This window comes from Anomaloglossus baeobatrachus, chromosome 12 (assembly GCF_048569485.1).
Source record: "Anomaloglossus baeobatrachus isolate aAnoBae1 chromosome 12, aAnoBae1.hap1, whole genome shotgun sequence".
Lineage (NCBI taxonomy): Eukaryota > Metazoa > Chordata > Amphibia > Anura > Aromobatidae > Anomaloglossus > Anomaloglossus baeobatrachus.
In genome coordinates this window covers 53,503,020-53,528,819 of record NC_134364.1, presented here as the reverse complement: position 1 = coordinate 53,528,819, position 25,800 = coordinate 53,503,020, and the positions used below count along the sequence as shown (strand labels likewise).

General features: G+C 44.5%; 1 protein-coding gene across 1 annotated transcript in view; it reads left to right on the top strand.

Annotated features, from left to right (window-relative positions):
* The window catches only part of SPTBN5 (spectrin beta, non-erythrocytic 5), a 365,978-nt gene that overhangs the window by 225,560 nt on the left and 114,618 nt on the right, over positions 1–25,800 (top strand). The window contains exons 34-39 of the mRNA XM_075330185.1: positions 17,043–17,147; positions 18,647–18,835; positions 20,818–20,973; positions 21,058–21,249; positions 21,335–21,430; positions 21,685–21,803. Of these exons, the coding sequence (XP_075186300.1) occupies positions 17,043–17,147; positions 18,647–18,835; positions 20,818–20,973; positions 21,058–21,249; positions 21,335–21,430; positions 21,685–21,803 (857 nt within the window). The remainder of the gene's footprint in view (positions 1–17,042; positions 17,148–18,646; positions 18,836–20,817; positions 20,974–21,057; positions 21,250–21,334; positions 21,431–21,684; positions 21,804–25,800) is intronic.

Here is a 25,800-nt window from a genome sequence, read left to right as displayed (position 1 = left end):
TCTTATCCGTCCCCAGGATGACACCGGGGTAGGTAGCAAAGTCTTTCCTGATCCCAGCTCTGTTCATCTTGGCTTCTTTTAAAAACACAGCAAGCAAGGGTTACTCCAAGCGGAGTCTCCCTTTTTTCCAAAAATTGGGCCCACACACACCCACCCCTTCAGTGGCAGCAGTTGTGCCCCAGTTGTACACTTCACAGCTAGATTTGCATCAAGCACATTCAAAAATACGCCATTCTTATCCGTCCCCAGGATGACACCGGGGTAGGTAGCAAAGTCTTTCCTGATCCCAGCTCTGTTCATCTTGGCTTCTTTTAAAAACACAGCAAGCAAGGGTTACTCCAAGCGGAGTCTCCCTTTTTTCCAAAAATTGGGCCACACAGACACCCACCCCATCAGTGGCAGCACTTGGGCCCTAGTTGCAAACAGGATGTTTTGATTTGCATCAAGCACATTCCAAATCCACAAGCATTTACTCTCCCCAGGATGACACAGGGGTAGTAAATTCCTTCTGGATCCATGACTTGTTCATTTTGATGAACGTCAGTCTGTCCACATTGTCACTGGACAGACGCGTGCGCTTATCTGTCAGCACACACCCAGCAGCACTGAATACACGTTCAGAGACAACGCTGGCAGCTGGACACGACAAAATCTCCAAGGCGTAACTGGAGAGCTCTGGCCATTTTTCTATGTTTGAAGCCCAAAAGGAGCAAGGCTCCAGTTGCACAGTCATGGCATCGATGTTCATTTGGAGATACTCCTGTATCATCCTCTCCAGCCGTTGAGTATGTGTCAGACTTGTTGTCTCTGGTGGCCTTGCAAAAGAGGGTCTAAAAAAATTATGAAAAGATTCCATAAAATTGCTGTTACCGGCACCAGATACGGTCCTACTGGTACGGGTAGACTGGTGAAGATGACGAGACCGTCCCATGTTTGTCAAGTTACAACTGGGAGATTCCCTCCCTGCACCTGCACGGTTGTTTGGTGGAAAAGCCGAGCTAAGATCGAGTAACAGCTTCTGCTGATACTCCTGCATACGTGCGTCCCTTTCTATGGCTGGAATTATGTCACAAAATTTGGACTTGTACCGGGGATCTAATAGTGTGGCAATCCAGTAGTCATCATCACTTCTAATTTTGACAATACGACTGTCATGTTGGAGGTAGTGCAACAAGAAGGCACTCATGTGTCTTGCGCAGCCATGCGGGCCAAGTCCACGCTGTGTTTGTGGCATAGAGGTGCTAACCGTTCTTTCTTCCTCTGACATCTCCCCCCAACCTCTTTCAACTGAAATTTGACCAAGGTCTCCCTCATCCGCTGAGTCTTCCATGTCCATGGACAGTTCGTCCTCCATTTCTTCATGTTCTCCTGCACCTTGCTCAACATTTCGCCTGCTACTATGCGCCCTTGTCGATCCCTGTTCCCCATGGTCCCATGCCTGCTGCGTTGGTGATGATGAACGTCTGGATCTTGGTGATGTTGTTGTCCCTTGCACATATGAATCCTCCTGTAGTTCCTCCCCTTCATGTTGTCCCACCCCCTGACTCCGAATAGTGTTTAGCGTGTGCTCCAGCATGTAAATGACTGGAATCGTCATGCTGATAATGGCATTGTCAGAGCTAAACATATTCGTCGCCATGTCGAAACTGTGCAGAAGGGTGCATAGGTCCTTGATCTGAGACCACTCCATCAGGGTGATCTGCCCCACCTCTGCATCTCGTTGGCCCAGGCTATACGTCATGACGTATTGCACCAGGGCTCTGCGGTGCTGCCACAGTCGCTGTAACATGTGTAGAGTTGAATTCCAGCGTGTCGCCACATCGCATTTCAGGCGATGAACCGGCAGGCCGAAAGACTTCTGGAGCGATGCAAGTCGCTCAGCTGCGGCGCTTGAACGCCGGAAGTGAGCAGACAGTTTTCGTGCCCTGTTCAGAAGGCCATCTAGGCCGGGATAGTGTGTTAAAAATTGCTGCACGACAAGGTTCAACACGTGAGCCATACAAGGTACGTGTGTCACCTTGCCCAGGCGAAGGGCCGCACCCAGGTTTGCAGCATTGTCGCACACGGCCTTACCAGGCTGCAGGTTGAGTGGAGACAACCATTTATTAAACTCGGACCGCAGAGCTGACCACAACTCCTCAGCTGTGTGACTCTTATTACCAAGACATGTCAAGCTAAAGACCGCCTGATGCCGTTGCGCTCGGCTGCCAGCATAGTAATGAGGCGTGCGTGATTCCTTCTGCGCAGTGAGAACGCTGGTGGCCTGACCAGGCAGGCTTGGGGCGGAGGTGGAGGACCCAGATGAGGTGGAGGATGCAGAAGCTGTGGCGGAACTTGGACAGACAGAGGATTGACACACAAGTCGTGGGGACGGCAAGACTTGTGCAGCAGACCCTTCACCATCTATCACCATAGTTACCCAGTGCCCAGTCAGCGACATGTAACGTCCCTGTCCATGCTTACTGGTCCAAGTATCGGTGGTGAAATGCACCCGTTCACACACAGAGTTTCTCAAGGAAGCGGTGATGTTGTGTGCGACATGCTGGTGTAGCGCGGGCACACCTTTCTTAGAGAAGTAGTGGCGACTAGGCATCTGGTACTGGGGCACAGCGACAGACATAAGGTCTCTAAAATCCTGTGTGTCCACTAGGCGGAAAGGCAGCATTTCGGTAGCCAACAGCTTACAGAGGGATAGAGTCAACCTCTTAGCTTTGTCATGGGTCGGAGGAAGTGGCCTTTTATTTGACCACATCTGAGGGACAGAGATCTGGCTGCTGTGTGTAGACGGTGTTGAGTAGGGTGTCCCTGGAAAAATGCAGGTTTGTGAGGAAAGTGCAGGCGGAGACATGATGTTGCCTTCATCCAACGTTGGTGCTATCGATGTCTGAGAGAGCTGTACACACTCACTTGTTTCCCCTTCCAAACCAACTGACGACCTTACAAGCAAACTGCCTGTTGCGGTTACAGTGGTGGAAGTTTTGCGTGGAAAAACAGGTGTGACAGCTGTCCCCACAGTCCTAGAAGATGAAGAGCGCGCGGATGCACTGGAAGGGGCGGGCGGTGGATGGTTCGCTCCGCTAGCCGGCATTGCAGCACGGTGAGCTTCCCACCGGGACTTATGATATTTATTCATGTGACGATTCATGGAAGAAGTTGTCAAACTGCTGAGGTTTTGACCTCTACTAACAGAATCATGACAAATGTTACATATCACATGAGTTGGGCGATCTTTTTCGATGTGAAAAAAGGCCCAGGCTAGGCAAGGCTTAGAGGCCATGCGACCTGTTGATCCACCCCGAATAATGCTCATAGGCAGAGTGGTGGCTGAGGATGCAGTTGTAGACGTGCTACCAGTGCTCCGACTCTGTCCAGGAAGGCGCAAGGTAACTTCGTCGTCGGTTGCATCCTCCTCCACCGCCTCTGTTGACCTCCTCGAGTGCCTGACTGGGGGTTGACAGTAGGTGGGATCTAGAACGTCATCATCAATTGTTGTTTTTGCACTCCCCTCCCCCTCAGACCGAGCCTCTTCTTGCCCTGACCGAATATTTAAGTTGTCATCCCAATCGGGTATCTGCGTCTCATCTTCATCAGTATGTTCCTCATTGTCTATAACCACAGGTGTTACAGTTTGTGACAAAGGGTCAACATTATGCTCAGAAACTTGGTCCTCACGGCCTGAATCTGAGTCACAAAGGTTCTGGGCATCACTGCAGACCATTTCCTGTTCTGTACTCACTGTAGCTTGGGAGCAGACCTCTGATTCCCAGGCTATAGTGTGACTGAACAGCTCTGCAGACTCAGCCATCTCAGTTCCACCATACTGTGCAGGGCTGATGGAGACTTCAGAGCTGGGAGAAATCAAGTGTGATTGGGATGACAACTCAGAGGAATGGTGTTTTTTGGATGCGGTACTTGAAGTGGCTGAGAGGGCACTTGTTGGACCACTTGAGATCCATTCAAGCATTTTCCTTTTTTAGCCATCATCTACCTTTGTTCCTCTTGTTCGTGTCCGTAAAAAAGGGAGCACATCGGATTGTCCACAATAAGTAGTAGACATCTTACTTTTGCTAGTAGATGGTCTATCTTCAGCAGATGATAATGGAGCTTTGCCACCTTCCCCACTGACGAAACATTTTTTGCCTTTTCCACCACGCCTCTTCCCCTTTCCACCAGCATCTGTCATTTTGCCACTCATGTTGATTGCGACAAGATTGTGGACTGAAAATGTGGTAGTAAAAATTGAGAGGTGGTGAAGATTGCAGTGGTGGTCTAGCTTTATTAACAGCAGAATAATAAAGAATAAATATCCCTGACAATGTAACTTAGTTATAATTCGTTGGAGTGTGCAACGCAGGCAGACGTGCTGCAAATGTCTTGGCACTAGTGGGACTATAGCAAAGTCCAATAGCCACGTATAGGATGCCACTAGGTACACTGAGTGTTTGCTAGTATAATGGCTTCGTTATAATTTGTTGTAGTGTGCAACGCAGGCAGATGCGCTCTGCAAATGTCTTGGCACTAGTGGGACTATAGCAAAGTCCAATAGCCACGTATAGGATGCCACTAGGTACACTGAGTGTGTGCTAGTATAATGGCTTCGTTATAATTAGTTGGAGTGTGCAACGCAGGCAGATGCGCTCTGCAAATGTCTTGGCACTAGTGGGACTATAGCAAAGTCCAATAGCCACGTATAGGATGCCACTAGGTACACTGAGTGTTTGCTAGTATAATGGCTTCGTTATAATTTGTTGTAGTGTGCAACGCAGGCAGATGCGCTCTGCAAATGTCTTGGCACTAGTGGGACTATAGCAAAGTCCAATAGCCACGTATAGGATGCCACTAGGTACACTGAGTGTGTGCTAGTATAATGGCTTCGTTATAATTAGTTGGAGTGTGCAACGCAGGCAGATGCGCTCTGCAAATGTCTTGGCACTAGTGGGACTATAGCAAAGTCCAATAGCCACGTATAGGATGCCACTAGGTACACTGAGTGTGTGCTAGTATAATGGCTTCGTTATAATTAGTTGGAGTGTGCAACGCAGGCAGATGCGCTCTGCAAATGTCTTGGCACTAGTGGGACTATAGCAAAGTCCAATAGCCACGTATAGGATGCCACTAGGTACACTGAGTGTTTGCTAGTATAATGGCTTCGTTATAATTAGTTGGAGTGTGCAACGCAGGCAGATGCGCTCTGCAAATGTCTTGGCACTAGTGGGACTATAGCAAAGTCCAATAGCCACGTATAGGATGCCACTAGGTACACTGTGTGTTTGCTAGTATAATGGCTTCGTTATAATTAGTTGGAGTGTGCAACGCAGGCAGATGCGCTCTGCAAATGTCTTGGCACTAGAGGGACTATAGCAAAGTCCAATAGCCACGTATAGGATGCCACTAGGTACACTGAGTGTGTGCTAGTATAATGGCTTCGTTATAATTAGTTGGAGTGTGCAACGCAGGCAGATGCGCTCTGCAAATGTCTTGGCACTAGAGGGACTATAGCAAAGTCCAATAGCCACGTATAGGATGCCACTAGGTACACTGAGTGTGTGCTAGTATAATGGCTTCGTTATAATTAGTTGGAGTGTGCAACGCAGGCAGATGCGCTCTGCAAATGTCTTGGCACTAGTGGGACTATAGCAAAGTCCAATAGCCACGTATAGGATGCCACTAGGTACACTGAGTGTTTGCTAGTATAATGGCTTCGTTATAATTAGTTGGAGTGTGCAACGCAGGCAGATGCGCTCTGCAAATGTCTTGGCACTAGTGGGACTATAGCAAAGTCCAATAGCCACGTATAGGATGCCACTAGGTACACTGAGTGTTTGCTAGTATAATGGCTTCGTTATAATTAGTTGGAGTGTGCAACGCAGGCAGATGCGCTCTGCAAATGTCTTGGCACTAGTGGGACTATAGCAAAGTCCAATAGCCACGTATAGGATGCCACTAGGTACACTGAGTGTGTGCTAGTATAATGGCTTCGTTATAATTAGTTGGAGTGTGCAACGCAGGCAGATGCGCTCTGCAAATGTCTTGGCACTAGTGGGACTATAGCAAAGTCCAATAGCCACGTATAGGATGCCACTAGGTACACTGAGTGTTTGCTAGTATAATGGCTTCGTTATAATTAGTTGGAGTGTGCAACGCAGGCAGATGTGCTCTGCAAATGTCTTGGCACTAGTGGGACTATAGCAAAGTCCAATAGCCACGTATAGGATGCCACTAGGTACACTGAGTGTTTGCTAGTAAAATTGCTTAGTTTAAAAAACTTGGAGTGTGCAATGCAGGCAGATGTGCTCTGCAAATGTCTTGGCCCTAGTGGGACTATAGCAAAGTCCAATAGCCACGTATAGGATGCCACTAGGTACACTGAGTGTGTGCTAGTATAATGGCTTCGTTATAATTAGTTGGAGTGTGCAACGCAGGCAGATGCGCTCTGCAAATGTCTTGGCACTAGTGGGACTATAGCAAAGTCCAATAGCCACGTATAGGATGCCACTAGGTACACTGAGTGTTTGCTAGTATAATGGCTTCGTTATAATTAGTTGGAGTGTGCAACGCAGGCAGATGCGCTCTGCAAATGTCTTGGCACTAGTGGGACTATAGCAAAGTCCAATAGCCACGTATAGGATGCCACTAGGTACACTGAGTGTGTGCTAGTATAATGGCTTCGTTATAATTAGTTGGAGTGTGCAACGCAGGCAGATGCGCTCTGCAAATGTCTTGGCACTAGTGGGACTATAGCAAAGTCCAATAGCCACGTATAGGATGCCACTAGGTACACTGAGTGTTTGCTAGTATAATGGCTTCGTTATAATTAGTTGGAGTGTGCAACGCAGGCAGATGCGCTCTGCAAATGTCTTGGCACTAGTGGGACTATAGCAAAGTCCAATAGCCACGTATAGGATGCCACTAGGTACACTGAGTGTTTGCTAGTATAATGGCTTCGTTATAATTTGTTGTAGTGTGCAACGCAGGCAGATGCGCTCTGCAAATGTCTTGGCACTAGTGGGACTATAGCAAAGTCCAATAGCCACGTATAGGATGCCACTAGGTACACTGAGTGTGTGCTAGTATAATGGCTTCGTTATAATTAGTTGGAGTGTGCAACGCAGGCAGATGCGCTCTGCAAATGTCTTGGCACTAGTGGGACTATAGCAAAGTCCAATAGCCACGTATAGGATGCCACTAGGTACACTGAGTGTGTGCTAGTATAATGGCTTCGTTATAATTAGTTGGAGTGTGCAACGCAGGCAGATGCGCTCTGCAAATGTCTTGGCACTAGTGGGACTATAGCAAAGTCCAATAGCCACGTTTAGGATGCCACTAGGTACACTGTGTGTTTGCTAGTATAATGGCTGAGTTTAAAAAACTTGGAGTGTGCAATGCAGGCAGATGTGCTCTGCTAATGTCTTTGCACTAGTGGGACTATAGCAAAGTCCAATAGCCACAGATAGGATGCCACTAGGTACACTGAGTGTTTGCTAGTATAATGGCTTAGTTAGAATGAGTTGGAGTGTGCAGAGGACAAGAGGGTACAGTGGCAGGATTGTGGTGCTCTGGGTAGAGGAATGGAAGCCTGCCTTTCTATTCCCTCCTAATGGTGAAATGCAGGGAGGAAATCCCTGACCTGGGCTACACAGACGCTGTTGCTGTTTGCAGGACCTGTCACCTATGGCTCTCTGACCCTGCCGGTACGAGCCCTTAAAAGGACTGCTAGAATGTGCTCTCCCTAAGCTGTCTAACGCTGTGTATGCAGCGCATACAGCTGTATCGGCGATAGGACAAAGGACGGAACTGCGACAGTGATGTCTGACACCAAAGACGCAGAAGGCAGATAATGGCGATCGTGAAGAAAATGTCCGGTTTTATAATGCAGGGACATGTGACATGCAGATCCTATCACACATGCCGTTGCTGCTCTGCCTCAAAGTCCACTTAGGTGTGTGTGTGTCTGTGATTGGCTGACATGCTGGCCAGCCCCACAAGACGCGCGCGCTTAGGGAAGGAAGACAAGAAAAAAAAAAAAAAAAATGGCGATCGCCATTATAGAAACAGCAGTGATCTGAAGGCGCTGTTCACGCACACTATACACTGAAATGTGATAATAGTTTGATTCACAGAGTGACTTACACTATTACAGCAGAAACCAAGCTAAGATTTAGCTGTTTTTTGGCTGCTAGAACCGTTCTCGAACGTTTCTAGAACTATCGAGCTTTTGCAAAAAGCTCGAGTTCTAGTTCGATCTAGAACATGCCCCAAAATCACTCGAGCCTAGAACTGGAGAACCACGAACCACGAACCGCGCTCAACTCTAATGCCAATATTGCACCTCTATAGCTCTCGTATCTGTACATGCCGATATTGCACCTCTATAGCTCTCGTGTCTGTACATGCTGATATTGCACCTCTATAGCTCTCGTGTCTGTACATGCTGATATTGCACCTCTATAGCGCTCGTATCTGTACATGCTGATATTGCACCTCTATAGCGCTCGTATCTGTACATGCTGATATTGCACCTCTATAGCGCTCCTATCTGTACATGCCAATATTGCACCTCTATAGCGCTAGTATCTGTACATGCCGATATTGCACCTCTATAGCTCTCGTGTCTGTACATGCCGATATTGCACCTCTATAGCTCTCGTGCCTGTACATGCCGATATTGCACCTCTATAGCTCTCGTGCCTGTACATGCCGATATTGCACCTCTATAGCTCTCGTGCCTGTACATGCTGATATTGCACCTCTATAGCGCTCGTATCTGTACATGCCGATATTGCACATCTATAGCTCTCGTGCCTGTACATGTTGATATTGCACCTCTATAGCGCTCGTGCCTGTACATGCCGATATTGCACCTCTATAGCTCTCGTATCTGTACATGCTGATATTGCACCTCTATAGCGCTCGTATCTGTACATGCCGATATTGCACCTCTATAGCTCTCGTATCTGTACATGCCGATATTGCACCCGATTTTGCTGCTTGTAAAGCGTCTACAAATATACAGTGTCCTCTCAGCGAGCATAAACACATTTCACAATATAGTATCTGTAATTTTAAAACCAAAGTCTAATCTCAACTTATACATGCATACCTTGTGTGCAGAATTATTAGGCAAATAAGTATTTTGATCACATGATACTTTTTATACATGTTGTCCTACTCCAAGCTGTATAGGCTTGAGAGCCAACTACCAATTAAGTAAATCAGGTGATGTGCCTCTGTATAATGAGGAGGGGTGCGGTGTAATGACATCAACACCCTATATAAGGTGTGCTTTATTATTAGGCAACTTCCTGTCCTTTGGCAAAATGGGTCAGAAGAGAGATTTGACAGGCTCTGAAAAGTCCAAAATTGTGAGATGTCTTGCAGAGGGATGCAGCAGTCTTAATTTGCCAGACGTTTGAAGCATGATCACAGAACAATCAAGTGTTTCATAGCAAATAGCCAACAGGATCGCAAGAAGCGTGTTGGGCAAAGAGGCTGGATGAATGGGCCAGAGGCTGGATCAGGAAAGGGCAGAGAGCTCCACTCCGACTCAGACGGCAGCAAGGTGGAGGTGGGGTACTGGTATGGGCTGGTATCATCAAAGATGAACTTGTGGGACCTTTTGGGGTTGAGGATGGAGTGAAGCTCAACTCCCAGACCTACTGCCAGTTTCTGGAAGACAACTTCTTCAAGCAGTGGTACAGGAAGAAGTCGGTATCGTTCAAGAAAAACATGATTTTCATGCAGGACAATACTCCATCACATGCATCCAACTACTCCACAGCGTGGCTGGCCAGTAAAGGTCTAAAAGATGAAAAAATAATGACATGGCCCCCTTGTTCACCTGATCTGAACCCCATAGAGAACCTGTGGTCCCTCATAAAATGTGAGATCTACAGGGAGGGAAAACAGTACACCTCTCGGAACAGTGTCTGGAGGCTGTGGTGGCTGCTACACGCAATGTTGATCGTAAACAGATCAAGCAACTGACAGAATCTATGGATGGTCGGCTGCTGAGTGTCATCAGAAAGAAAGGTGTCTATATTAGTCACTAAATTTTGGGGTTTTGTTTTTGCATGTCAGAAATGTTTATTTGTAAATTTTGTGCGGTTATATTGGTTTACCTGGTGAAAATAAACAAGTGAGATGGGAATATATTTGGCTTTTATTAAGTTGCCTAATAATTCTGCACAGTAATAGTTACCTGCACAAACAGATATCCTCCTAAGATAGCCAAATCTAAAAAAAACAACTCCAATTTCCAAAAATATTAAGATTTTAATATTTGAGTCTTTTGGGTTGATTGAGAACATAGTTGTTGATCAATAATAAAAAAATTCTCTAAAATACAACTTGCCTAATAATTCTGCACACAGTGTAGAGCAAATTCACAAATGCAATATAAAAAGCTTAGTTTGCAGGTGCATCTAGTGCAGGGGTCTCAAACTCGGCTGGGTGTATGGGCCGCACAGAGGAAAAAAATAATTTGGGGGGCCGCATTCTTTGCGGGACAAAGTGACATTTTTATTGGTACCATATATATTTTTTTACACACATTTGGATCACTTATTTTCAACATTTTTCACTTGTTTATTATAACAAATGTGCACATTCTTTGGTTAAATATAAAAAAAAAATAAAAAATTTGATGGTAAAAAAAAAAAAGTCATGCCTTATTTTGTTTTTTTTTTTTTACATTTTATCCCTTTCTTGTAACTAATAGTGTTACAATTATCACTATATAGAAATTTTGGCCAACATCTTTTAGTAATGTTCCCCATCCTATAGTAATGTGCCCACCTTGTCCCCATCCTGTAGTAATGACCCCAGCCTTGTCCCTATTCTAATGTCCCCATCCAATAGTATTATGCCCATCCTTGTAATGTCCCCATCTTTTAGTAATGTGCCCACCTTGTCCCCATCCTATAGACATGTGCCCACCTCCCCATCCTATAGTCATGTGCCCACCTTGTCCCTATTCTATAGTCATGTGCTCACCTTGTCCCTATTCTATAGTCACGTGCCCACCTTGTCCCTATTCTATAGTAATGTCCCCATCCTGTAGTAATGGGGGGGGGGCAGTGGCGGCGGGTGAAAGGGGGCGCTATAATTTACCGATCGCTCTCGGCTTCCTTCCACCCACAGACGCTGGAGTGAAGGTGAGGGGGCGGTCTCCGGCCCCAGATCCACAGTGATTGGACAGATCGGTCACAAGGCCGGTCTCTCCAATCAGAGCTGGGGGCGGGTGAAACAGAGGTCACCCAGCTCCAGCCAATGATCGGTGCTACAGCTGCACTGATCAGGGCTGGATTTCAATGTTACAGCCATTTTCAATGGCTGTAACATTACAGTGGCTGTGATTGGCTGACGAACGCCACACAGCCAATCACAGCCTCCGTAGGTCCGGGGAGGAGACACCACCCCTCCTGAGGTCCCCTCCTCCCCGAATCTAAGGTATTTGCTATTGGCAATGCAAACGGTGATCTCAGCCACCTGGGCTGCGATTTCGCCATGACATACTGGGTATGTCATGGGTCCTTAAGTACCAGGGAGCCATGATGTACTCAGTACGTCATAGGTCGCTAAGGGGTTAATGTGCCGTCCTTCACATACACAAAAAATAAAAAAACACCATTCTTCTCACCTGTCCCGCGTTCCCTCGGCCCCTCATCTCTGCTTCTTGCTGTCTGCAGGCCGTGCCCCGGTGACTATCGCGGCCGGTGCAGGGGCCGCAGCCCCTGGCAGCGATTTATGTCAGATGAATGTTTTGCCGGCGCTGCGCGCGCACAGTCCTTGCTTCTGAGAGCATCTAACAAAGTGCAGACAGTGGCTGCGGCCCCTGCACCGGCCGCGATAGTGAACAGGGGCACGGGCCTGGGGGCCGCACGAAGCAGCCTGACGGGCCGCGTGTTTGAGACCCCTGATCTAGTGCAATTAAGTTCCTTTGGGATCAGATTTGTAAAAATAGTGGCTGAGGGTCGGCCAGTGCCCTTCCCTTCTCAATTGGGAGGAAGTGGCGCTGTTGACATTGCAGCTATATATCGCTGCCGGCTGCGTGAACAATATGCAGATATTGGGCACCTATGAATTAGAATTGGATATGTGCACAATACCCCATGCCATCATGCGGCACATCTTATACTGAAAGAAATAGATATACAGTACACACCTTCTCATCTTTAGAACAACTGTTAAGAGGAGACTTTGTGCAGCAGGCCTTCATGGTAAAATAGCTGCTAGGAAACCACTGCTAAGGACAGGCAACAAGCAGAAGAGACTTTTTTGGGCTAAAGAACACAAGGAATGGACATTAAACCAGTGGAAATCTGTGCTTTGGTCTGAGGAGTCCAAATTTGAGATCTTTGGCTCCAACCACCGTGTCTTTGTAGAAAAGGTGAACGGATGGACTCTACATGGCTGGTTCCCACCGTGAAGCATGGAGGAGGAGGTGTGATCGTGTGCAGGTGCTTTGCTGGTGACACTGTTGGGGATTTATTTAAAATTGAAGGTATACAGAACCAGCATGGCTACCACAGCAGCTTGCAGCGGCATGCTATTCCATCCGGTTTGCGTTTAGTTGGACCATCATTTATTTTTCAACAAGACAATGACCCCAAACACACCTCCAGCCTGTGTAAGGGCTATTTGACTAAGAAGGAGAGTGATGGGGTGCTACGCCAGATGACCTGGTCTCCACAGTCACCAGACCTGAACCCAATCAAGATGGTTTGGGGTGAGCTGGACCGCAGAGTGAAGGCAAAAGGGCCAACAAGTGCTAAGCATCGCTGGGAACTCCTTCAAGACTGTTGAAAGACCATTTCCAGTGACTACCTCTTGAAGCTCATCAAGAGAATGCCAAGAGTGTGCAAAGTAGTAATGAAAGCAAAAGGTAGCTACTTTGAAGAACGTAGAATATAAGACATATTTTCAGCTGTTTCACTCTTTAAGTATTTCATTCAACATGTTTTAATTCATAGTTTTGATGCCTTCAATGTGAATCTACAATTTTCAGAGTCATGAAAATAAAGAAAACTCATTGAATGAGAAGGTGTGTCCAAACTTTTGGTCTGTACTATATAACTGCAACCACACAAATGGAATGTCAGCATTCCAACAGATTAATATACTGACAGCCGAAATGGTAGCCATATGGCTCAGGGACAAAGAGGTACATTGCTTTGGATGTGTCAGTGGTCCATAATGGAGGAGCTATCGGCCAAATTGTCAGCTATAAAACCGGTAATCTGTAGGTAAAAAGTGTTAAAATCCTGCCTAGCCAGCTTAATGCCGGAGTGGCTACAGGGAGAAAATAAAGTTATAATTACCCTACAGCTGCTCGTTTCCAGTCAGTGGAGTGAGGCAGGGACCTATTAGGCTACGTGCCCATGATCAAGATTAGTAGCGTTTTAGACGCTGCGGATTTTCGCTGCATCTAATACTGTGCTGTGTTGTATAGTACAAGTACAGTGGATGAGATTTGTAGAAATCTCCTGCTTACTGTGTTTCTTTCTGCATAAACTGAACTGTGGTACAGGTTTCTTATCCGCAGGGTGTCAATTTCTTGTGTGGAGATGTGTGAGTCCCCTGCGCGGAAGAATGCACCAGACAAAGCGAAAATACACTGCAGCCACAACACTTATTGTGGGCACATACCCAAGGCCGCCATCAGGGCATTACTGCCCTTACTGGTGTATGGGGATGTACCGTTAGCGGGCGCACTGTAGTCACTTGTTGAGGAGAGCCATTAGATCAAATACTTGATTAACCTCTTGACAGGGGATTGTGAGAAGTGTGTCAGTGTGTCGATTTGCCTTACATGAACCAAGTTTTCAGAGAACTAAGATGGCCACCAATGACATCATAGACTCTCCCATCAACATGGATCCACCAGATGACGACATAGACCCTCCCATCAGCATCACCACGGATCCGTCCAATGACGTCATAGACCTGCCTACGATGACGCCCACCAATCAGCTCATGGACTAACACATTGTTCAACCCACTAACCAATGGACACATCCAAGATGCCCACTGTAGGGCTGACCATGCCCCTTTTCCTAGTTTTTACAAGAGCATTTTCTTGGAATAAATCAGTTCGTTTTGGGCCGACCTCGATCGAGGAAAGATGAACATCTGACTGTGTTTGATCTCATTTTTCAAGCATGCACTCGATCCCCACCATTTAGAATGAGGCAGTAGGCAACACGAGTGAACCCTGGTTATATGTTCACCCTAACACACTCACCTGCGCAAACACAGTACAGGCTGTCAATCAAACCAGGGAGTGATCACAGCGTGCTCGCTGTGTAGGATGTGGTGTCTTCACAAATGCGTCTTAGAAAATGGTAACAAAAGCCAAGGTCCTTACAAAATTCTGAATTTTTAAAGGCTATAAATCAGAAAAGAAAAACCCTATACAAATTTGGTATTACCGTAATCAAACTCACGGGAAAAATTATCCTACTAGCTCATTTTTCCCAATGAATGTAGTGAAATCAAGACCCAAAAAACAATGTAAAAATTGCATTTCTTTCTTCAACATTTTACCCCACTTGGTATTATTATATTCCCATTTTGGTCAAGTGAGAGGTCCACTCAGACAACTATGTTACGTTATGGTTCTTGGAAGAAGGAGGAAAAAAAATAAGAGCACAAAACCACGAAAATTGTCTGACTCATGTAGGGTCCGGCTCAATGGTGTCGGAAGTATATATTTAGGTTACAAGCTGATAGAAGTAATTGTTAAGGAAAACCCAAGGTACCTGAAGTCATATTGTTACCAAAGACTGACGTTTACAGCAACCTATTTTGCAATATTTGACTTTCTTATGGCAAAGTGTTTGGGAACCACGACCTCGCATGCTATGCTACAACTGTTGTCATTGAAGTAATGGCATGCAAGATACAGTAGCTAATTTATTTGGGGAGGGGGGTGAATACCTATATTTTATAGTGGTTCCTCAAAAAAGCTCATCAAACTCTTATTCTGTGCAAGAAAGAATGCTATAAACACAGGGCATAATATATTCCTGTACTAGGTAGAACATCTGTTCTTAGGACCCAAAGCATATCTTCAATAAAGACGATCTCTGGCATCAATTCGCTTCCAAGAACACATTTATTTTCAGGCACTAATGACAAACCATACAATGGGGGTTTTATACATCTCCAGTAAAAGACTAAACCGTTTTTTCCCCACCAAAGTAAACATTCTCCAATCCAACAACCCCGTCCAGATGGTGTGAATTTAGGAGACCAGCTCCAAACTGATGAACTTCTCAAAGATTTGATCATTAGACGCTACGTTTGTAAGATGAAAAACAAGGCTGTTCTCAATATCTGCTCCGTAAGAAAATGCTGAATTCAATGCACATGTTTTGACTGTGAAGTATTAGCAAGACTACATTTGCCTAAAAGAAACAAACTGTTCTTAAAGAGAACCAACTGCCAGGATTTTCCTATATAAACTAAAGCCATGGCTATACTGCTGATTCTATACATACCTTTAGTTGTGAGATTGGATGTATACTTTATGAAATACAGGCAAGTAAGGTTTGTGACATTTACTATTACTTGTTTGATAGGTGCAACAGAATATCTAATAGATGGGTCCGGTTTTGCTGGTTATTCCCGCCCCTCCCCTTGTCTCTGTTATTACAGAGGGAGGAAGGACAGGCGGGCGGAATTAAGTTAGCAAAACCCAACCCACCTATTAGATATTCCGTTGCACCTATCAATCAAAAGCAGTGCATTTCATAAACTTTACTTACTGATATTTCAGAACTATACATTGGATCTCACAACTAAAGGTATGTGTAGAATCAGCATGATATAGCTGTGGAGACACGGGGGTGAGTGGGTGTTCTCGTCCACTGGCCCGGTCGGGTTTAGAAAGACTGCATGGACCAGGGCTCATCCCAACTGAACGCCCAATACCTTACCCGTGGGCAGAACACTACTCAAACAACACAGGGTGGAGGAACCACAATAATTTGACTTGTAGCTCCAACAGTCAAAGGCATATAACACAAAACCATGAAAATCACACAATGTAACAGGCAACAGAGTCGAACCCTTCCGCTTTCTCACCAGGGATTCGAATATTTGTGCTTTCGAAGCTTTGAGGGCCACATACCACAAGCCAGCAGCACCCTGCTTTTGGCAGGCACCCACCGGGAACAGGATAGTGACAAGCATAGGAATCTTCATGAGCACAGCAAAGTCTGTAGCCAGGTAACCGAATCGTCCCAACCTGGGTTTCTACCAGTTGAATCCTATAATCCTCAACGGTACTTCTGCACAAGATAATCCAGTTTCTGATCCCCTAACCAGTGCTGAAGTGCCTAGGCTGAGTAAAGAACTTCCAACTGGGACAGAAACCCCTAGATTTAAGCCATGTAGCAAAAGAACACCCTGATGACTAAATCGGTCCCTTTTTTTTATATCTCCCGAGCACTTATGCCAGGGTATTGTGGTCTTACCAGATTAAGGGAATAAGGCTGTTGCTCTTATTGGGTGGCATTCCAATCCGCATAGTTCTCTTGTATAATTCTCCTCTGAGTGAGGTAGACAGAGAGGCAGAGGGGATATACATTAAATTAGAAAAACGCAATCTCAGACAATGGAAGGCTCAGATGAGTCCTTCGGAAAACATTGACTTAACAAACACGAGTTACCGCACAAAAGGGGCCCATGTCTGGCCAAATTAAGAACATTAACCCTTGACAGACATTAAACAGGGCTGTGTCTTCACAATCGCCAGTATAGCACTAGCTTTAGTTTATATAGAAAAATCCTGGTGGATGGTTCTCTTTAAAATGATATACGATCCGGGTAAAGCTGACCGGAACTTTGATGTCTCCATTTGTCAAAGCTAAGCTCCCTGCATAATCAGTTTTTACTTTATTTTTTTATTTCTACAGTACTAACACACATCATAAATGTTTTGGACCCACCTTTTAAAAATCATGTTATCAATTTCTTATAATTAAAAAAAAAACAAAAAACCCAAAACTTGAGTTGTTGGTTTCCATCTGTGTTTGCAGGTGACATTAAAGTCGAGTGACCTTGGCATCTCTGCTGGAGAAATAGAACAACTGATCAAAAAGCACGAGGCCTTCGAGAAGCTTCTTTCATCCCAAGATGAAAAGGTAAATCAATTTACCCCATTTTACAGAATGCCACCATGAGATCGAACATTATTGGCATATTTCATGCTACAACTATCCATTTGGTACCTCCTCTAGAAGATATTGTGAGTCTAATCACAATATGGAGTGGTTAGCCACAAATCATAAATGGATCTTAATCATCAGTTTCCTATTACTGTCCCTATTATTTTTCAGCCTTGTGGTAAACACCCAATCTCCTTGTATTTGGATGACTGTGCCCCTGCACACTTGGATCTAAATCATATCAATGCCTTAAAGGAAATCAGTCAGCAGGTTTTTGCTATGTAATCTGTGAGCTTCATTATTTAGGGGCTGATATCTCAATTCCAGTGATGTCACTTGCAGATGTGCATGGTGTCATTTTTATGCAATCCTTGTTTATCTGCTTTGGATCTAGCAGTGCTCAGAATGATGAGCCCTGTATAACCCCGCCCATGCCATTGATTGACAGAAATCTGCTAATCAGTGGAGGGAGCGGGGTTACACAGAACAGGAGGACTAGGAAGCACGAGTCCAGTTGTGATCTTCTCCCAAAAAAAAGGCTGACTTTTTTTTTTATTTTTTTTTTTTAAACGGCAGCACACAGCCCAGTAAGTGACACATCAGCTCCCAGCACTTACAATATGCTGCTCTCAGATTACACAGGAATAACTTGCTGACAGATTCCCTTTAAGATGTTAACAGTCCATGTCTTTTCTTTTTAACACTTCATATATTGGTCTCATTATGTTTTGAAAGTTCTGCAAGAAAATGACCACGATGCTTTGATGGATACTATCCTGTCCTGTACCCAAACACTATTAACCTTTAACCTGCTGATATTGGGCAAATCTGAAGATTTATAGCATCCTAATGCTCTTTGCACACAGTTAGCAGCAGCTGCAGCATGCTCCGGCACTTTGACAGTTTGCTCTGCACAGATGCACTGCACAGCAAGCTGTCAATCAAAGTGTCAGGGTGTGCTTACAGCTGCTGCTCACTGTGTGCAAACCTCACACTGCAGCAGCTCCGCCACACCTCTATGATTGAAAGCCAGAGGCTCCTGGGAGGAATAAAGTTCATCTTCTCCCATTAGCTGTACTTTCAGTTACGTGGCCAAACCGTATTGGAACGCTATACTCTTACAGATTAACCCTATAGATTATATGTAATATATATATATATATATATATATATATATATATATATATATATATATATATATATATATAGCACTTGGGCACATGACAAGTTCCCTTGAAAATAGGTGCCTTGCAATCTTTAGTTTTCTGTGCATCAGGACATTTGAAAGTAGAGCATTTTCACTACAACAAGAAAATAAAAAAATATATATTGTAAACTAATTAATGAATGCGAAAAGCCTAGCCTGGCAATTACTTCTTTCAATGTATCAGGAAACTGACACCTCGGATGTAGGAGAAACCTGGCATACAATATATAATACGTTGTACGTACGCGACTAATGTGGCATTTTTCAGGTGACATCCTTACAAGACCAAGCCCGAAAACTTCTAGAAGACAACAAAAGATTGGAGACTAGACAGATCCAATACAAACTGAATGGTGTGATAGAGCGGAGGAATAAGGTGAAAGCTCTCAGTCAGGCCAGACGGGAAGCATTAACTACGGCCCTCCTACTGGCTCTATTCAACCAGAACCTCACAGAGGTAATACGCTGCATTTTTGGGGGGGATTTGTTTTGGATATATGTCTTATTTCCATGGTATGATTAAAAAATGTTCTTTTCTTCATCTGGTTTTCTTGAGAAATTCCTGTATGTTAAACTATTTACTTCTGCAGCCTTTTATATTCGGGAAAGCCTCACATTACTGCAGGCCTCCTTTGTTGCTTTGAGTGGATCCTCTATTACATCCATATGTTCTAATAGGATTTTCTTCAGACAACCGAAGTTTCACTTCTTAAAAAACTACCTGGTGCCCTCCTTTCTATTCTTTTTGGCCCTGTCCCTCAAATTCCTTTTCTTCCCATTCTTTGTGCTCTGGGAGTCTGAAACACTCCCCCCTACACCTGGATGGATCAGCCCAGGGCAGGGGGCGAGTCTCAGACTCCCAAAGTACAGTGTGCAAGAAGAGGGGGCTGGGAATTAGAGGAAAGAATAAAAATGAGGGTACCAGGTATTTTACCCAGTAGCATGCATTAGATTTTTTTCTTTATGTTGCAAAGGTGATTTCACACACAGGTATACACAGTGTGTATATATATAATAGACACCTATTTATTATATCAATAAAAAATACTAAAAAGAAATATATGCAGCTACATATTAACAGGGGGAAGACAAATTGTGAAAAAAAAATTAAATTCATTTTGCTTTTACAAGCAAACTAAAATAAAGCTCTGGGGAAAAAAATAAAGAAGAATTAAATGGGTTGTTGACCAATCCTATCAATATCGTAGTAGTGGACAACTCCTTGAATTGTTTCCCCGTTTGTTTCTCAGCCCTTACTGAACTTAGTTGGACAGGAGTGAGGTGCAATTATTTATATGAATCTGTTTAAGGCCTCTTTCACTTGTCAGTGAAAAACAGACGTTTTTCACTGACGTGTTAAAAACCCATATGTCCCTCTGTGTGCCGTGATTTCACGGCACATGTGTGTTCGCCATGTGCGATCTGTGATAACACATGGAGATCAGGTATTCCAAACTCACCTGTCGCCGCTCCTGCTGTCCGTGGTGCTGATTCTCCGGCTTTCCTGTTTCCGGCCACCGCTGTCTCCCCTCTGCAGCTACTTCTGGGTTAGCTGTGCAGTGCATAACTGCATATTCATGAGAATAATTAGCTGGCCTGGAAGCAAGAGACAGCAGCAGCTGGAGACAGCGTCGCTGGAGACTGGTGAGTTTAAAAACCTTTTTATTTTCAATGTACGTGTATCTCTGGTACGTGTTTCACGGAACACACCACTGTGTGTTCCGTGGGACATCAGTGATGCCAGCAAAAAACGGACATGTCTCCTTGCGGAAATCACAGACACGCGTGTACGCCGCATGGAGTCACAGTCAGTGAAAAATCAGTGATGTGTGCTCAGACCCATTGATTTTAATGGGTCTGCATATGCCCGTGATTCTGGTACATATAAAAACTGTCACATACGTACCAGAATCACTGATGTGTGAAAGAGACCTAAGTCAGTGAAATGAAGCTTCACTTCTTTTTAGGATGCAAGTAGTGAAGAGAATGTGTTTTTCTGATACTATAATATTGATCGCCTAGCCTTAGGTTTCATCATCAATATCTGATTGGTGGATATGCGAAAATTGGTTTTCCCCGCCAATCAGCTATTCCCGGTACCAGATGTTAGCAGTTGGGGAGCTGCGCAAAACAGCTACCTCAACTACATAGCTGCTGCCGGTAGCTGCGTATCTGCTGCCGGTAGCTGCGTATCTGCTGCCTGTAGCTGCGCATGTGCTTCTGGGAACAGCGCATCTACTGCCGGGAACTGCGCATCTACGTCTAGCCACCTGCGGCATTTGGAACAGCTGATTTGGAGGTGCCCAGTGTCGCACCCCTACCAATCTGGTATTAATGACCAAACCAAAGGGTACATTCAATATTAATGTACTGGACAACCACTTTTAAATATTTTTTAGATTAAAATTATTCTAACATAATGACTCTTTCCTTCCCCAGGCTCAATACTGGATTAATGAGCGCATGCAGATGCTGGATGATGACACTCAGCAGGGTTCTACAGATATACAAAGTAAACTGAAACTTTTACAGAAACATCAAGTCTTTGAGGCTGAGATTCTTGCTCACGAGAAGACCATACAAAATCTTACAGAAGTAAAATTAAACACTTAAAACATTGGGCTTAGAAATGGCATCTAATGGCGGTAGTAACGGAATACTATTATTTTTCATTTACAGATGGGGATGTCTCTGGTATCTCAGCAACATCCCAAATCCGCCGACATACGCCAGAAAAATCGGACACTACTTGAAGAGTGGGAGAAACTGAAAAAGGCAGTAGCTGCACGGGGAAAAATGCTGGAGGATAAGCGAGACTTGCTAGAATTTTTGCAGAAGGTCGATCAAGTGGAGGCTTGGATCAGAGATAAGGTAGTGACGGATACCTGGCGACTTGATCACTGCCAGACTCTATGGAACATTTAGTTTTCTTATGAATGTGTAAATTGCTTTCTAGGAAGTGATGATCAATGTTGGAGATGTAGGAAAAGACTATGAACACTGTCTGCAGCTTACAAAGAAGCTGAATGAGTTCCGTGGAGCAGGATCTGGGGTAAGTTTTTCATGTTAATCATATATATATATATATATATATATATATATATATATATATATATATATATATTATATCTCGAATTGTTTAATTGTTTGTATTTTCATAGATGAATCCCCTATGGGATTTTATACACCGTTCACATCATTGATTTCTCGCAATCTAGAAGTTTAACCTAGTTGTTTTAGAATTAAAAGACCCATGTTACACACGTTACATTACTGTAATTTTCATTGCCACCCGGAATGTTGCAGGAAGTTACAGTGGATGATGCCCATATAAAAGCCATCAACGCACTTGCCTCCAAGCTGGAGAGACAGAACCTGGAAGAGATAAAGACCGTTCATCAGCGAAAGAAGCAACTGAATGACAAGTAAGTTCAATCCTACAAATGCAAGTTTTAGCTTTGCCAGACATTTATAGGTAGGATGTTATAGTGAAATCTTATACAGTGGAACCTTGGTTTACGAGAACAATCCGTTCTGGGAGTGTGCTTGTAAACCAAGTTACTCGTCTAGCAAAGCAAAATTTCCCAAAGGAAATAATGCAAGCTCAGACAGTTCGTTCCACAACTTGTGCAATGTCCTATCCTGGTCCCCTATTGTGCCATTCCGCACACGCACAAACACACTCAAACACACATATTATGCTCACCTTACCATCCGTTCCCTCCTGGTTCTTGTAGTCTACTGGTACAGGATGTGTATCCGGTAACCATCACGACAGATGCCGTAACTTCCGCTGCCAGCGCTCTGACGTCAGAGGCATGAGCCGCTTGCCTCTGATTGGTCAGCGCGCTGCCTTTGAGAAGCGGCTGACAGCGGAAGCTCCGGCATCGGTCGCGATGGTTACCCGATACACATCCTGTACCGGCGAACTACAAGAACCAGGAGGCCGGCGAGGGAACTGAAGGTAAGGTGAGCATAGTGTGTGTGTGTGTGTGTGTGTGTGTGTGTGTGCGCGTGCGCGCGCGCTTGTGTAGACTGAAAGAGCGGGTCAGAGCACGGTGAAAGTATGGAACCGGAAGGGTGTGCGGTATTTGCTCGTATAGAAAAGCTTGCTCGTAAACTGAGTTACAAATTTACAGCAAGCTTTGCTCATGTAGCGAAATACTCGCACACCAAGTTACTCATAAACCGAGGTTCCACTGTATATAAAAACCCTACAGTGTGTAGGTAGTTTGTAGAATGACAAAACCAAGCAAGCCAGATAGGGTAGAGCACGGGCAACTTAGTTTGAAAGCAATAAATAAATATATAGAGTAGAGAACGTCCAACCTACAGTTTAAAGGCAATAAATATATAGGGTAGAGAGCAGCCAACCTACAGTTTAAAGGCAATAAATATATAGGGTAGAGGCAGCCAACGTACAGTTTAAAGGCAATAAATATATAAGGTAGAGAGCGGCCAACTTACAGTCTAAAAGCAACAAACTGGTAAGTGAATAAGCAGCTGCAATTTGTAAGGCTGAAGTTGTGTTGGATGAGTCGTTGTGGAGACTTAAGCCTAATCTTTGCAGGGTGGAGGAGTAAAAGTTCATCCTATGGCTGGATTAAGGGCTGGTTCACACTAAGCGACAGCGACAACGAGGTCGCTGTTACGTCACCATTTTCTGTGACGTAACAGCAACCTTGTAAGTCACTGTTATGATCGCTGCTTAGCTGTCAAACACAGCAGCCGAAGCAGCGATTATAACCGCGGGAGCAGGGAGCCGCGCACACTGCTTAGCGCTGGCTCCTTGCTCTCCTAGCTACAGTACACATCGGGTTAATTAACCCGATGTGTACTGCAGCTACATGTGCAGAGAGCCGGAGCCGGCAGCACAGGCAGCGTGAGAGCTGCGGAGGCTGGTAACTAAGGTAAATATCGGGTAACCACCTTGGTTACCCGATGTTTACCCTGGTTACAGCTTACCGCAGGCTGCCAGATGCCGGCTCCTGCTCCCTGCTCGCTTCATTTCGTCGCTCTCTCACTGTCACACACAGCGATCTGTGTGTCACAGCGGGAGAGCGCCTTTGAAGAAAACGAACCAGGGCTGTGTGTAACGAGCAGCGATCTCGCAGCAGGGGCCAGATCGCTGCTCAGTGTCACACACAGCGAGATCGCTAATGAGGTCACTGTTGCGTCACCAAAACCGTGCTGTAGCAGCGATTTCGGTAGCGATCTCGCTATGTGTGAAGCACCCCTAACACGAGCGTATTTCACAGTTTGTATACAGACTGCAATGCTTGGACTGGCGGCTATCCCGAACCGAACTGAACTTACGGCCTAAGAGACATATGAGACTGAACGTTCGGGAGACCCACAGTCAATTTTAACTCATTCCTCCCTATAAAATGGTTTAAACTCTGTTATGTTGGTGGGTTCTTTTTCCCATGAAATAGAAAGATCTCCAGTTTCCAAATGCATAAAATCAATTTCTTTTATTCCAAAAATTAAAATCCAAAGTACAGGCCTTGATCCAAAATAGGAAGAGCAATTAGAAATGCATTTCTAATTGCTTTTACTATTTTAGATCAAGTCCTCTACTTTGGATTTTAATTTTTTTGGAAAAAAATAAATTGATTTTATGCATTTGGAAGCTGGAGATCTTTTCTATTTCATGTCCCTGCACCAGCAATGCTATTATCCTTGCTTCTACAACAGGCAGGTGTTCCTATACAGGTGAGCTGGTGGAAACCCTTTCTTCACTCTTTTTTCCCATGAACCGCTCACTTTAGGACTTTGACATGACCATTACAAAACTTTCATTTTATCTTCTTTAACTATTCTCTTGTAGAACAACTTATGTGCTTTGTGTCGTTGTCTTGTTGTACTACCCACGTTCTCTTGAGATTAAGCTCATTGACAGATGTCTTGGCCATCATCTCAAAATTAGCAATAGAGATATTATTAATAATTTGGATATAGCCACTCCATATTCAGAAAGAGGAGGACACAAGGAGTGCTCCTTGTGTCCTCCTCTTTTACATTCACAGACAAGGAGTAGTCCCCTGCACAGTGGGTGTTCAGAAGCACAGCTGTGAACCTGGTCCTCCTAATTTTGGGGGGGGCCTTCAGGAGTCCACAAGAATGGACTCCCATCACTAGCATATTTTAGCTATATGTCATAACTTAAGCTGTGGAAATCCATTAACGCTGAGTTCACATGTCCAGTAATTATCTGTTACAACGGATCCTGCAGAGACCTGTTGGCAAAAAAGTTCTGCAAACACAACTTTTTTTTCCGTTACTAAATAACTACCGTCTGTTGGGGGAGGCCTCCGGGTCTCTCTCAGGGTCACGGAGTAGGATTTCAAATCAGAACTGCGCAGATATATATGAATCAGGAAAATGACCACACAGAGAAACGGGTCTCTCTTTGGGAGAAGTGCAGGTCTTTTGCCTGTGTATTCAAAAGTATAACATTTTATACAGCTTTTTGGACAGTCCTGTAAAACATCATTCCTTTAAGTCATTCAGGTGTGTCTGAGAACAGACGAGAGTCTACTCAAGAATATTGCTTATTCATGAGTCTAACCGATTTTCAGAGAACCTGTTCTATTGAAGAATGTCAGTTTACTTATTTATGAGACTACAAACTCCTTACTTAGCCCTAAGCATAGTTTGTTTACATATACAATCCTTGCAACATTTCAGTCAGGTATATGTAGAAAGCAATACATAAAACATTCAAAATACAGATTAATCTTATTATATTATAATATTATTATACCGGACAAACGATTCATAGCCTAGGCCTTCACACCGGAACCATTTTTTTTAACATTGGAGTCTATATAGAACAGATCCGTTAACAGATTGCATTTTTTTCTTACAGGATCTGTTACAAATGGAAGATAAATAGCAATCCGCTAACGGATCCACTCTCCATAGACTCCCATCTTAAAAAAAAAAAAAAACAGAGCCTGCAAAAAGCATTTTGCCAACAGATCTCTGTAGGATCCGTTCTAACGGATGATTACAGAACATGTGAATTCAGCCTAAGACTATGTGCGCACAGTGCGTTTTTCTTGGTGTTTTTGCACATTTTTCGGGTGCGCTTTTGTTGGTTTTTGGGCTCAAAACTGCATGACTTTGCTTCCCCAGCAAAGCCTACGAGTTTTCATTTTTGCTGTCCGCACACTTTTTTTTTTTTTTAGCTGTGTTTTTGAGCTAAAAAAAAAAATGGACATGTCAATTCTTTTCTGCGTTTTACTGCGTTTTCCACCCATGCAATGCATTGGAAAAACGCAGCAAAATGCAGAGATCAAAAACGCAGCAAAACACAGCCAAAAACACACCAAAACGCGGCACAAACGCATGTGATTTACCAATGCGTTTTTGCAGCGGGTGCGTTTTTAGCGGCCAAAAACGCTGAATCTTTGTAGT